At 33.3% G+C, this 12,828-nt stretch overlaps 2 protein-coding genes across 3 annotated transcripts in view; one reads left to right on the top strand and one right to left on the bottom strand.

The window, feature by feature from the left end:
* Positions 1-12,828, top strand: part of LOC126778799 (interaptin) — a 301,055-nt gene that overhangs the window by 121,149 nt on the left and 167,078 nt on the right. The window lies entirely within an intron of this gene.
* Positions 1,477-11,584, bottom strand: LOC126778939 (ets DNA-binding protein pokkuri). Its single transcript, XM_050502693.1, has 4 exons — positions 11,422-11,584; positions 4,895-5,016; positions 4,328-4,482; positions 1,477-3,778 (listed from the first exon to the last, which is right to left on the bottom strand). The coding sequence occupies exons 2-4, from the start codon at positions 4,989-4,991 to the stop codon at positions 3,710-3,712; spliced, it is 321 nt and encodes a 106-aa protein (XP_050358650.1). The 5' UTR covers positions 4,992-5,016; positions 11,422-11,584; the 3' UTR covers positions 1,477-3,709.

Genomic DNA, 12,828 nt, shown 5'->3' with positions numbered 1-12,828 from the left:
AGAAATATGTTGAAAATTGTCAAAAGCCAATCTTTACCAAATTCAGGTAAGTTTTTTATAACTGAAAATGAAATCATATCTATGCCCGGAGCGGTATCTTTAGATTTTATGGATACTTCTAATTATTTTCTAGATAGAATTGATGATTCTAAGAGGTCGATCTAAAGGTAGGACAATTATTGAGAGCATAATCCGGAGCAAAAGTTTAAAAGAGACCCCTAGCGCTATCACCCCCTATACTAGATTGTTTGGAATATCACCCCCTTATCCATTTCATTCGAAACCACATTTCATTTATTGAAGACACTCCACATATACCATTACAGAATTTTTGCCAAGATTATGATTTCGACTGACGTAATATTTTTTGAGCTTCACTTACTTTATTTTGTAAAATACCTATCGCTATTTGGAGTTGGGTTATCTCTAAATACTTCAAGTGCTAATCGGCATTCAGCTATGGATTTCAAAACAATCATATTCCAAAATGGTTTAGGTTTAAAGGCATTACTAGGATTTAAGCTAAATTTAATTTTTATTGATATATAATATCAATCAACAGCCAATCCTTGTCCACTGCTGAACATAGGCCTCTCCCAAGGTGCGCCCCTGCCCTCCGCCTTCCGCATCCAGTTGGTGCCCGCCACTACGCCCTGGTGGGCGCCCTACGCTGCACTTGCCGATTCGCGGTCTCCACTCTAGGACTCGTCTGCTCCAACGGCCATCGGTCCTACGACATACGTGACCAACCCACTGCCACTTCAGCCTGCTAATTTTGCAAGCTATGTCGGTGACTCCGGTTCTTTTCCGGATAATCTCATTTCTGATCTTATCCTTCAAAGATACTCCGAGCATAGCTCGCTCCATAGCACGCTGAGCGACTTTGAATTTGTGGACTAGTCCCGCAGTTAGTGTCCACGTTTCGGCACCGTATGTCATGGCAGGTAAGACGCATTTTTTTTTTTTATATATTCGCCGGGGGGGCAAATGACTCTACTCCACCTGATGGTAAGTGGTAGTAGAGTCCAAACGCGACGAAGGCCAGTACAGACGGGAAAAACGTTCTGCACTAGCCGCCTTCGCCTTGCCGGCCCGCAAGATGCCTCTTCACGCCTCGTTTGAAAGAACAAATTATTTATATATTATTAAGTTTAATATAGCTCCTAGACAATAAATTATCCATATAAAGATTCAAATATATTTTTAAATATTGGTAACTCTAAACCTTCAGGTTTAACCTTAGAAAGACCTAAAAAAATGCTTGTAATATTTCGACTATAAAAAGCTGTATATATATATATTGTTTAAACTAATTCTACCAGTACAAAGCCGGCTAGCTAGCTCGGGTAGCTAATTGTAAATAAAAAAGTTTTTTTTCATCATATATAGTATATTTAAACCCTGACCTGACTAGAAATTATAACAAAAAATACAATTATAGTAACAAATAACTCCTACAATTATTATTAAAATTTACAAAAACATTTTCACATTACCAAAGACAGACTATATTCAAAAAACGATTCTTTGTTTTTAATTTAATCAGACGTCAAAGCCAATACAGAATTGTCAAATTGACATTTAAATTTTTACTATTGCAACACTATTGTTATCATCTTCATACATTAACGTTACCCATACATACTTCTGATCCGTAAGAATAACAATAGGCAATAATTCTGAATCACGCTTTGTAAGCTAAACGAATCGTTTCTTAAATATAATCTTTGAACAATAATCAATATTGTTTTGTTACAATAGTGCGCTTCTCTTGCCGCTAATTGAATTTAAAAAAAAAATCTTAATATAATGCGTGCCAATAATGATGACTTTTTTAAATTACATTCACATGCTATTTATTTTTGTGTTGCAACTTTTACGATTAGAAGGATAGTTTTTTTTTTTTTTTTTGAGACATGGCAGAGTGTCGATATAGTGAACGAGTGCATATTGTTCTATATTGCAGGTTCGAATCTTGATATGCTTTTTGGTTAATTTCTTAACACTTTCCTGGTCAGAACGCCTATAGACGTCATCATAGACTTAGCTATTGTCTGGTGTACTAGTGTACTGTAGTGTACTGTCCCTGAAAGTGTTAATATGTAGTTAAAATAAGTCCAATGATTTCTACACAATGCTTGACGCCGTTGCAAAACACAAAGCTTGTTAATATTTATACATAATGCGAATAACGCCATGATAACCATGAAGCGTCAGCATAAAAAGTGAAAATTAATAATAAGATTCTCAAATCTTATATTTAAAAATAATTTAATTTTGTTTTTTCATAAACAATTTTATTGAATAATAAAAAAATCAAATGCCATACCAAGACTCGAACCGTGTAACTTTTCACTTTAAAACTAATTGTTAAAATTAACATACGTAAGTAAAATATTACATCAATTAAACAAGTATTAGTTTATTATAATACTGAAATTATAAAACATAACACTAATTAATAGGTCCTGGGTGAATCGATATATACAAAATAAACTAATTTAATAGGAACAGTCTAGAATTTTCTATTGGATAATAACTAAATAATGATAGGAAATGAGGTTTACAATTGACGCTAGAGGGCGTTATTTAAAAAACTAAGTAACAATCACAAATGATTATAATTTATACAAAAATATCGGTTTTTGTTTGTTCGTGTATGTACAAAAAGAACGCACAGATAATAAACTTACTACGGAATGACATCGGTCGTTTTTAAACTGTTATTTTGTCTATGGTTTTTGTTTTATTTTTGCTTGCAAGTGCTTTGAATTGCTACATAAAAAAAAAATATATCATTGTCTCCATAACGTGATTTGTTCGTTAACGCAAATTCAAATGATTGCAGGCGTGTGATCACAAAGTGTGTAGTTGATAATATAATCTTTATATATACTAATATCATAATAATATTAAAATAAATGACTAATGATATAAACGGATTACAATATTATGTTAAAGAATACAGTTTTAAACAGAAAAAATAGTAAAAACATTACATATAGATAAAAAAATATACATACAATTATATTTACAAAAAACAAATTGCCCTCTAGCTGTGAAAACTAAATTAACATATAAGTTTGATATGTACCACACTAAGAACTATATGTAAAAAATACAGGCATTACTCGATTTGACCTAAAAGATAATGTAACTGGAACATGAAAAAAAAAAAAAAGAATTTTTTTTTTGGTCGACGACTGTCACATTAGATTTTGACAGTGACAGTTACCTTTCCAGAAACATTATACAGAAATTAAATACCATTAAATATCGAATTAATTCATTAAATAATTTACTTTTTACCTCAGAAAGAGATTTTAGTATAGTATAAAAGCACTGTTGTTTGAAAGAGGTTTTAAGGGAGGTCATTAAAATCGGATGTCAATTGACAACGAACCACCAGTGTATTGGCGCGCTTTGTTACTAACCAGAGTGAGACAAAAAAAGTATATAGAAACTGTCAAATGTTTTGACAATTATAATCAATTAATCCACTTGAGGCTTCTCTTCTAATATAACATATTAACACCTAGAAATATGAACGATGAAGACCATTTTATCTCGAACGGTATTCATTATTTTGACATATATGTATTACCATTTTAATATTAGATATTGAATACAATTCAATCATCTAGTGTATAGTAATATAATGTTAAGTCAAATGAGACCCGCCTGTATTTTTTCAACTCGACATCCGTATTCATTTCGATGATAACTTTTCAATGAGTTCTTGGAGAGCTAAAGCTTTCGCTAGCCTTCGTCTGAAATCCTGAAAAGAAAAAAAAAAGATTAACTTTCTGAAATCATTTCAATAAGTATTTTTCCGTCTATAATTTTACACCACAATCTATGGGTAATAGAAGAACGCCACGGTCAGCTATCAAATAAAAAATCGTGAGGAAACCTGCATCAGTGTCGTACGCCAACGTAGTGGAATATAACTTGGTGGTAGGGCTTCGTGCTAACCCGTCTGGTAAGGTATCATCCACACATCACATATTCTACCGCCAAACAACAATTGTATTGCTGTAAATCCGTTTGAAGTGTGAGTCAGTTAACTACAGGCACAAGGGACATAACATATTATGTTCCCATGGTTGGCGCATCGGTGATGTCAGGAATGATTATTCCACTGCCAATTTATGGGTCAGTTGGCTCATTTACCCGTCCGCTTACACATTTTATAAATATAAAAAAGTTTCTATTCTCAAACAGAGCCCTCCCTAAGTCAGTTATAGTGAAAGCTTCACTTTTGGGAAAATACCAATAAACGGTCAATCCGCTTGTCTGGAATACATATGAGGCAAGACACACTTACCTGGTGTAAGGCATGCCCAAGCCGAGGGACTCGCGCCGCGAACATATCTCGTGACATGAGACAAAGGGCCTTCCCGTTCATTGGGAACCGTTCAGGTAAACCGCCACGGCGTGACACCCACGCACCGACTTGCGCACGACACCACTCCCTCGGATCTGTAGCGAGACAATTTTAAGAGTTAATGAACAGCTCAAATATGTCCCAAAGCACAGTTTCTCCACCATATGAGCTGATTTTTAGCTTATTCGAATGGCTTTTTGATGGAACCGATACGGTCCAATCATAAGAATAAGTGGATTAACCGAAAATCAGTCAGTGAGTTTTCATATCCTTAAATGGTGTTTGTAATTAATCTCGTGATGAGTGAAGAATATTGTGAACTTTAATGTGTCGTATGAAGTTCTTCAAATGTGTAAGTTCATAACAGCTTTTGAATTTCAAAGGTAAAGCTTTATATCATCTCCTTAAAGCAACATTATATGGAGATTCAAGTAACTTTTCAAGGAAACCTGGGCCATAGCATTCGAAGTATTTACGGCTGTGATAATAGAGTTAAAATTTGCTTACCAAGGGGTAGGTCATCTTCTTGCAAGACCCGCAAATCAAGGGCACCCCACGCTCCATCCGCTGGCGGGACGCGGTCGCAACGAGCTTGTGTTGGCATCTCGCTCACACAACGACGATTGCTTCTGTGAAAGAAAGAAAAAGATTATTAATTACTACTTCTTTTACATAATACATATAATATATTCATTAGACTTATTATAATAATAGTCGTTGGAATATGTCTTGTTAATAACTAAAAACCTACTAATCGTAAAGGTATTTGCTAAAAGGACTTTTCTATAATTCTACCTAAAGTTATTTAATGCAGTTAATTTATATAAAACTGTAAAACTCCTGTCGTCACAAAGCACGATATATTCGTTTACCGTACCCTATATTTGAATATTGTCATAAAATAACTTTTTTTTTTTTATTAAAAAGACTCCCAGGACAGAATGCCTAATGCCATATCCTGCCTCATTGAAAAAACTGAAAGAAAACATCCGAATAATTATATAATAGACGCCATTTTAATCCGTCATTAGTACGGACGCGTGACCCACATCCGGTTTCCGGCGACATTATGGCGGATTTGAATCAGTCGGTTTCCGTATCGGCCATGTTTTGTATGATTTCCCGATTTTTGTGCGGGGCGGATATCCGATGTCGTTGTTGGTACCATCGGAGGGTGAGGTATTGTTAGATAATAATCGTTAATTTTATAGATAACTTAGATAAGGGCCGAGATTGTCCAGTAGTTAGAACACGTCTTAAGCGAAGATTGAATAAGCAAATCAAATCAAAATAAATCATTCAACTTAGAATTACGTTTACTGTTTGGAATATTCAGGTAAAATAATAAATACGATTTTAATTCGGTTAAGGCCTGTAATGAACGAGAACAATGTGACATAACAAAAAAAAAGAAAACAATAGAATTAACAAATGAATTTGAAAATTATTTTTTCTTAAATGTAATACAAACACTACACGTTTATAATATAAAATGATATTTCTATCTTATTTGTAAAGGGCTATACATACGTATTTTAACTAAACACTTACTTATTGATAGTCAAATTAGAAACAACCACCGGTTCGGAAAAGAAATACCTTGAGAAGAACCGGAGAAAGCAAACTCAGCAGGTCTTTAGCGCTCCTGAATTTTCATGCTTGATTTGTGTTTATAATTCACCTTGTGCTCAGCGGCGAAGGCAATCGAGAGGAAATATCGGTTCAAATCCTGTTACATGTGCATCTTATCATAAAAGTAAAGTAACAGCCTGTGAATGTCCCACTGCTGGGCTAAGGCCTCCTCTCCCTTTTGAGCTTATTCTACCACGCTGCTCCAATGCGGGTTGGTGGAATACACATGTGGCAGAATTTCAGTGAAATTGGACACATGCAGGTTTCCTCACGGTGTTTTCCTTCATCGTAAAACACGAGATGAATTATAATCACAACTTAAGCACATGAAAATTCAGTGGTGCTTGCCCGGGTTTGAACCCACGATCATCGGTTAAGATTCACGCGTTTTAACCACTAGGCCATCTCGGTTATCATCATCTTATCATTGCGATGCATTAATCTTTAAATCTTCTAAACATTGATTTGTCCAACAACAGGAAATTCAAGGACTTTACCTAAATAATCGAATCATACTGCAAAGGCATTACAGATATGCAATTAAATCTTACAGACGAGGAGAAAAATTAGGAAAAAAAATAATAAAGATGTAAGGGAAAGAATTACAAAAATCAATTACAAAAATCACATTAAAAAAAAACTCCGAAAAATACCACGAACGCAAATTTCTATAGATATTCATAATTTGATTTAAAATTACAAAATATCAATTAAGACCCGTACAACTTCACAAAAGCATCTTGGTATGATGTTTACTTGGAAGTGGAGCTTTATGCAAGCCCACCACCAGATATTCTACCGCCTCCAGTAATACTTAGTGTTGTTGTGTTCCGGTTTGAAGGGTGTGTGAGCCAGTGTGACTTCAGGCACAAGGGACATAACTTCGTACTCCCAAGATTGGTAGTGCAATGATGTAAGGAATGGTAATATTTCTTACAGAGCCAATGTATATGGACGCTGGACCACTTACCGTCAAATGGCTTAAATTCCAGTTTTACTACCCATTTTGTATAACAAACAGTAACAGTCTGTGAATGTCTCACTGCTGGGCTAAGGCCTCCTCTCCCTTTTTGAGGAGAAGGCTTAATAGGAATAACAAAATGTTAACTAATTTATCGTTTGGACAACATATTTTATATACCGGATAATGTCAAAGCTTTTTAATTTAAATTTTAAAGTAAATATTTACTTCTATAAATAGAAAGCAATGCGTGTAAGAACAACCTCGAGACCGCAGAAAACGGTCGTGAAATATCAGAAATTGATATGCGACATTGACCGTTATAATCATAACATTACAAGAATAAACGCAACAAAATAGTATATCACCATAAATCGGTTGTCAATATTCAACGGGTGAGTAATGAAGTGAGTTCTTACAGAATAGCTGTACTTTTATGATCGTATGGAATTGTGTCAAGAATGAATGACATCATTAACCGATATCATAAAAGTAAGGCATAATTCTTTAAGATATTATACGATCGCTTTAAGATTTTTTATATAATATCTCATTGCGAACTGCAATTCTAACTTAATAAATATTATAAACACGGACATACAAACACGGTGTTTGTATGTCCGTGTTTGTTACGCTGCCAAGTCTGTTTACTACGAACATTAAGAAATACATACCATTGTCAAAGGTAAAGAAAAGTACATATAGCCTATTGAAACCACGAGAGAAGTAAATCCAAATAAACAATTTTGACGCTGATAATTGGTCACCGACATCTTTTGACGCGAGATCTTGGATAATCTATGATATTCACTATGGATTCGCGAAAACATTGCGTTTTCAATGTCCGCGAAGTTGTAATCGGAACTTCGAAAGTTAAATTAATGGGGTTATAACTAGTTAAGTGGAACAGTGTTGTATTATAAATAAAGGTAAATTAATCGAGAACTGTTTATAGTGCGTAATACAGCAGAACAATTAACAAATCGCATGCAATTTGTAATTCAACGGTTTGTTTACCTTCCTACTCCGATTGGACCACGCGTGGGAGAAACTAGTGGTATCAAAATTAAAATTAGTTACAGTACAATTAGAATTTCCTGGAAAACAGAAATTGCTAATCAATATTTAATATATATATATATACAATAAAGTCATTATGATCTAGGAACTTCACTCTTCTATGCCTAATTGAAAGAAAAAAAAAGTAATTCGAAAAACTTTCTGAACAAGCCATTACATGAAGCGTTATCTTCGATTTACACATAATGAAAAATAAAATAACATTAATAAGTATTAATTTAAACTATTCCTTGTTTATCTGTAAAATCTTATCCTTTGCTCTAATACATTACCGCCAGGACCCTTAGCATTTACATTTAACAGACGGAAGCGCGTCACACCGACGTTCCATAATCGAAATCGACACTTCCGTTTAATGTAAGGAGCCGTTTTTTTTTAACGCTCATTGTTCGGATGTTCGAGGCAGATGTTAATGAGCCGATGTCTTGCATCCCTATTTAATTAATTTGTGCAGATGCGGTTTTATATATATATATATATATAAAATGAATATATAGAAATAAATAAATATATATATATATATATATATATATATATATATACATATATGGGATGTGTATAAGTATAAGAAGCTTTCGGTCGCAGCTTCCCCCGCGTGTGGTGGTTTTAGGAAGTGTTAGGTGTAAATAAGCACTCTATGGTCTAACTAGGGGTTCAAGCTTTCTTTATACCAAATTTCATCAACATCGGTTCAGTGGCTCAGCCGATATGTCGCTTGTGATTACACTGTCTCACTCACCTTTCAAACCGGACCACAACAATGCTAGGTATTGATGTTTAACGGTAGAATATCTGAAGATTGTGTGGAACCCAGACGAACACAAAGCCCTACCACCAAGAAAATATTTACAGGATACATTTAGATACGCAGTTATTAGACCCAACGAATAATGACAAAACCCCGCTCCTACGCTTAACTGGAGGGGTTAAATAGGATTATCAGTGTATACCAATATAGGGAAATTGATACTATTCTTCAAAAAAAAAAATATAGATATGGCATGACAAGCTCGTGCGGCATGCGCGCATGCGAAACACAAACTTTCACTATCGCTTGTGATTCATTCGTGAAACGACCTTATACTTCCTATTAAAAGTAGGTTAGGCCAGACTTGGCATGCCAAGTACATACGTTAATTAAATAAATAGGAAATGCGTCATCTATTATTCGACTGCCTTGTTGGTCTAGTGGCCCACGGTCGGTAAAAAGCAGTTGTTTTTTTCTTTCGAAAATTCTCAGTAGCATTCCAGTGCCTCAGTGCGCACGTAAAGTCTTTGGTTCAGCGCCTGGACTCTTTTCGGTCGTGTCGGATAGCCGTCGTTCGAGTAGCGAAAGATTATCGCGTTAAAACAAACAAACACTTCATCTTTAAAATTATTATACATTAAATATTGCGTAGAGAATTAAATTGATTGCGTTGTTTATACAATTTATCAACAGTAATTGTTTACATAGAAAACGTTAATATATATATATATACAAGAACAAGAATAACACGCTTGTCTAAATATAAAGTGAGTGAAACTGCGAAACGCAGCTAGTTATATAATAATATATACTAAAGCCTTCTCCGAAACACGCCGCAGATACTGGTGTAAGTTTTATGTATATCGGCTTAGTTTTATTCAGTAAGGCATTTCTAAAACAAACGTTCTAATTTATTCGTATCTATTATATAGTAAAAATGGAATGTCCCACTGCTGGGCTAAGGCGTTTTGAGAAGGTTTAGAGCTTTATTTAGCACATATGAAAATATTCCGATCCTTGCAGGTTACCTCACGACATATTTCTCAATCGCTGAGCGCGCTAATTAGTTATAAACACAAATAAAGTTCACGAGGAGAAGTGGTGATTGTTTGCTTATGCCGAGTTTGAACCCACAATATTTAGTTAAATTCTCGCGGTCTTATCTGAGATACTGGTATTTCTCGGCTACTCTACAAGTTGAACTTAAAGTACATGACAAAGATTTTTCATTTATAGATTCCCGCGTAATTTCGCTTTGACGAAAATGCTACTAACTACTACACTATATTAATATATGTCAAGGGAAATTTATATCTTTCTTATTGCCTCTGGAATGCAACTTAAATTAACGAGATACCATAATAAATCCCTAGATTACATTAATATAAAATTTTGTTTAGTTATCATATATCTAAAATTATATCAAAAAACTAATAAAAAAAAACAATTTTCTATTAATAATTAAAAAAACAGAGCAGTAATAAATATCATACGATAAGACGCAAATATTATATTTACAATACAACAACGTAGTCTGTACAAAGAAATTCACTCAATTGTGGCGTCAGCGGAAACGCGCGAAAGTCGTTAAACGATTAGTAAGATGGCGGGAAACGTGAAACAATCGACCGCCATTACCGCTTCCTACACAGACTACACATTACACAGACGGAAACACATTTATTATCAAACATGCTCCGCCCGTGGTTACGTTCGTCTGCATTTTTAATTTTAATATATTTTTTTTAACAGTAACATGTCTGAAAAAAATCCTGGTGCAAAAAGGTTTTACATCTGTAAAGTGCAGAGTTGCACGCTTTATTTTCAATTAATTGCAATACAAAAAATCCACAGATAACCCACAGATCATACTTATGTTAAAAATAAATCTTAATATATTTTATATCATCATATTAATTAAATTGTAAATCATTAATACATATATATATCAATAACTAGCAAATGCCGATATTTCTTAGATATTTCCCGCATTGGCGTGCAGTTTACAAGCCGCGAAGTATTTGTTTTACGTTTAATTAACTTATAAAATAACAATACAAAAGTAGCGATTATAAAATTTAAGTATTAAACGTTGAAATTCGAAATTCAAAAATATATCCGTGCACATTTTAATTTTTTTTTCTTCGCGTACAAACATCCTAACAGTTAAATTTTATAGACAAGCATATTAAAGGCATGCCGCGTGTAATAAGTAAGTATATTACAATTCACAAGGCGATAAAATCTCTCTAAATTTACATTTGTTGATACGCTAAAATATATTAATTGTTATTCTGGCTGTATTTATTCGAATGTTTGCCTTAATTTATATTTAAAAAGATTATATATTTTTTTATTCTAGTTGTATTAGACATAAATAAAAGATAAGGAGAGAATAACATATTATTTTTCGTTATAAATCTTATCTGTCTTATGATCTTATATACAATTTTATATATTTTATTTATACATAAAATTAAAGTATAATACAAAATAATAAATAATATACATTCATTTGTACTGATTGTACGATAACAATATTTGTAATATTTTAGTGAAGACATTTTTTTTTTAAATATTATTTTGTTTTATATTAAAAATGGTGATACTTACATAAAAAAAGAAATGTCGAAAAATCCTTTTCCTAGCTGAAAACAACTTCACTGTATCCACTCTTCATCTAAATTAATTAATATTTAATAAACAATTTATATTTATAATAGTAAATTCTCGAAGCACGCAACTCTGACTAAAAAACCGAAACACGTCTACTCACGACGGCTGCTCAAACTCGAGTGAATGACGTACAAACGAAAACATCAATGAATGCAAGATGCGAACGCAAATCGAAATAAAAAAAAACGTAGGAAGTGAAAATGATTGCAGGCTAAATTAAGCCTTATATATATTATATGTAAGTTAAAACTCTTTTGCGATATTTTTATCAAGTAAGTAATACAATTCGAAGCCGGATGCGGGTGCGGTATATTACTCTTTCGCATATTTAGAATGACAATGGGTAGAGCGAGATGGAAGATTGTTTTTGAGAATCAATAATGAATCCACGCATCCTGTCAGCATGTGGCTCTGAAACTAATCGTTTCCGTATCATTATTTAAAACGATATAACTAAACTGTATTTGCCATTGTTACTTTAGTCCGTATTTGAAAATCAGAAGGTATATTTTTTAACGTTTTGTTAGTAATATCGGTCCTCCGGTTTCGCCAGTCGATAATTAAGGGCGGTTTCCGCTATTTCGGTTTCCCGCCAAATTTATTTTCGGATAAGGCGGACGACATATTTAGAACTTTTTTTTTTAAGGGATTTATTAATTGACATATGATGTTATGTTACGTTTAAAAACGATCTTTTATAGCTACTATCTTAAAATACTTTATTTTTTTCTTCAAATAGGATCAATTTAGGAAGACTAAGATTGAAGATATAATGCCGAATTTTATTTTTATATCTTTTTTTTAATTAACAAAAACAGAAAGAGTGTAAGTTTTATTTATACAATCTAATTAATACATTTTTATATATTTTTATTATTTATTATCTCTTTCTTTTATGTTTATTAGTTTATATTTTTATAAAATTAGCGTAAGGGGCATCACTTTTCAAATTAGATGTTAATAAAATAATAATAATAATAGGGTCTTCAGTTCTTTAAAAATACTAATTATTTATATTTACTTTATTGCATAAGACGTTATGATCAGATGACTTAGAGTAAAAAAAAAAATGTTGCGCAAAGGCGGTCACCATAAAGGTAGGTAAATGGTCACCATCGCTCATAGACCGCTGTAAGAAATATAAATCATCCCTTACATAGCAAATACGCTACCGACCTTGGATACCAAGATGTTATGTCCCTCTTGCCTGTAGTAACACTGAATCACCTTTCAAACCGAAACACAACAATACTATGATGCTTGGTGCTAGAATATCTGATGAGTGGTACATACCCAGATGGACTTGCACAAAGCCCGCCACATGCGGAGTGTAAATACAAACAT

Source organism: Nymphalis io, chromosome 27 (genome assembly GCF_905147045.1).
Source record: "Nymphalis io chromosome 27, ilAglIoxx1.1, whole genome shotgun sequence".
In the NCBI taxonomy this organism is placed as follows: Eukaryota; Metazoa; Arthropoda; class Insecta; order Lepidoptera; family Nymphalidae; genus Nymphalis; species Nymphalis io.
Note: the sequence above shows the minus strand (reverse complement) of the source record. Positions and strands in the feature narration are given on the sequence as shown.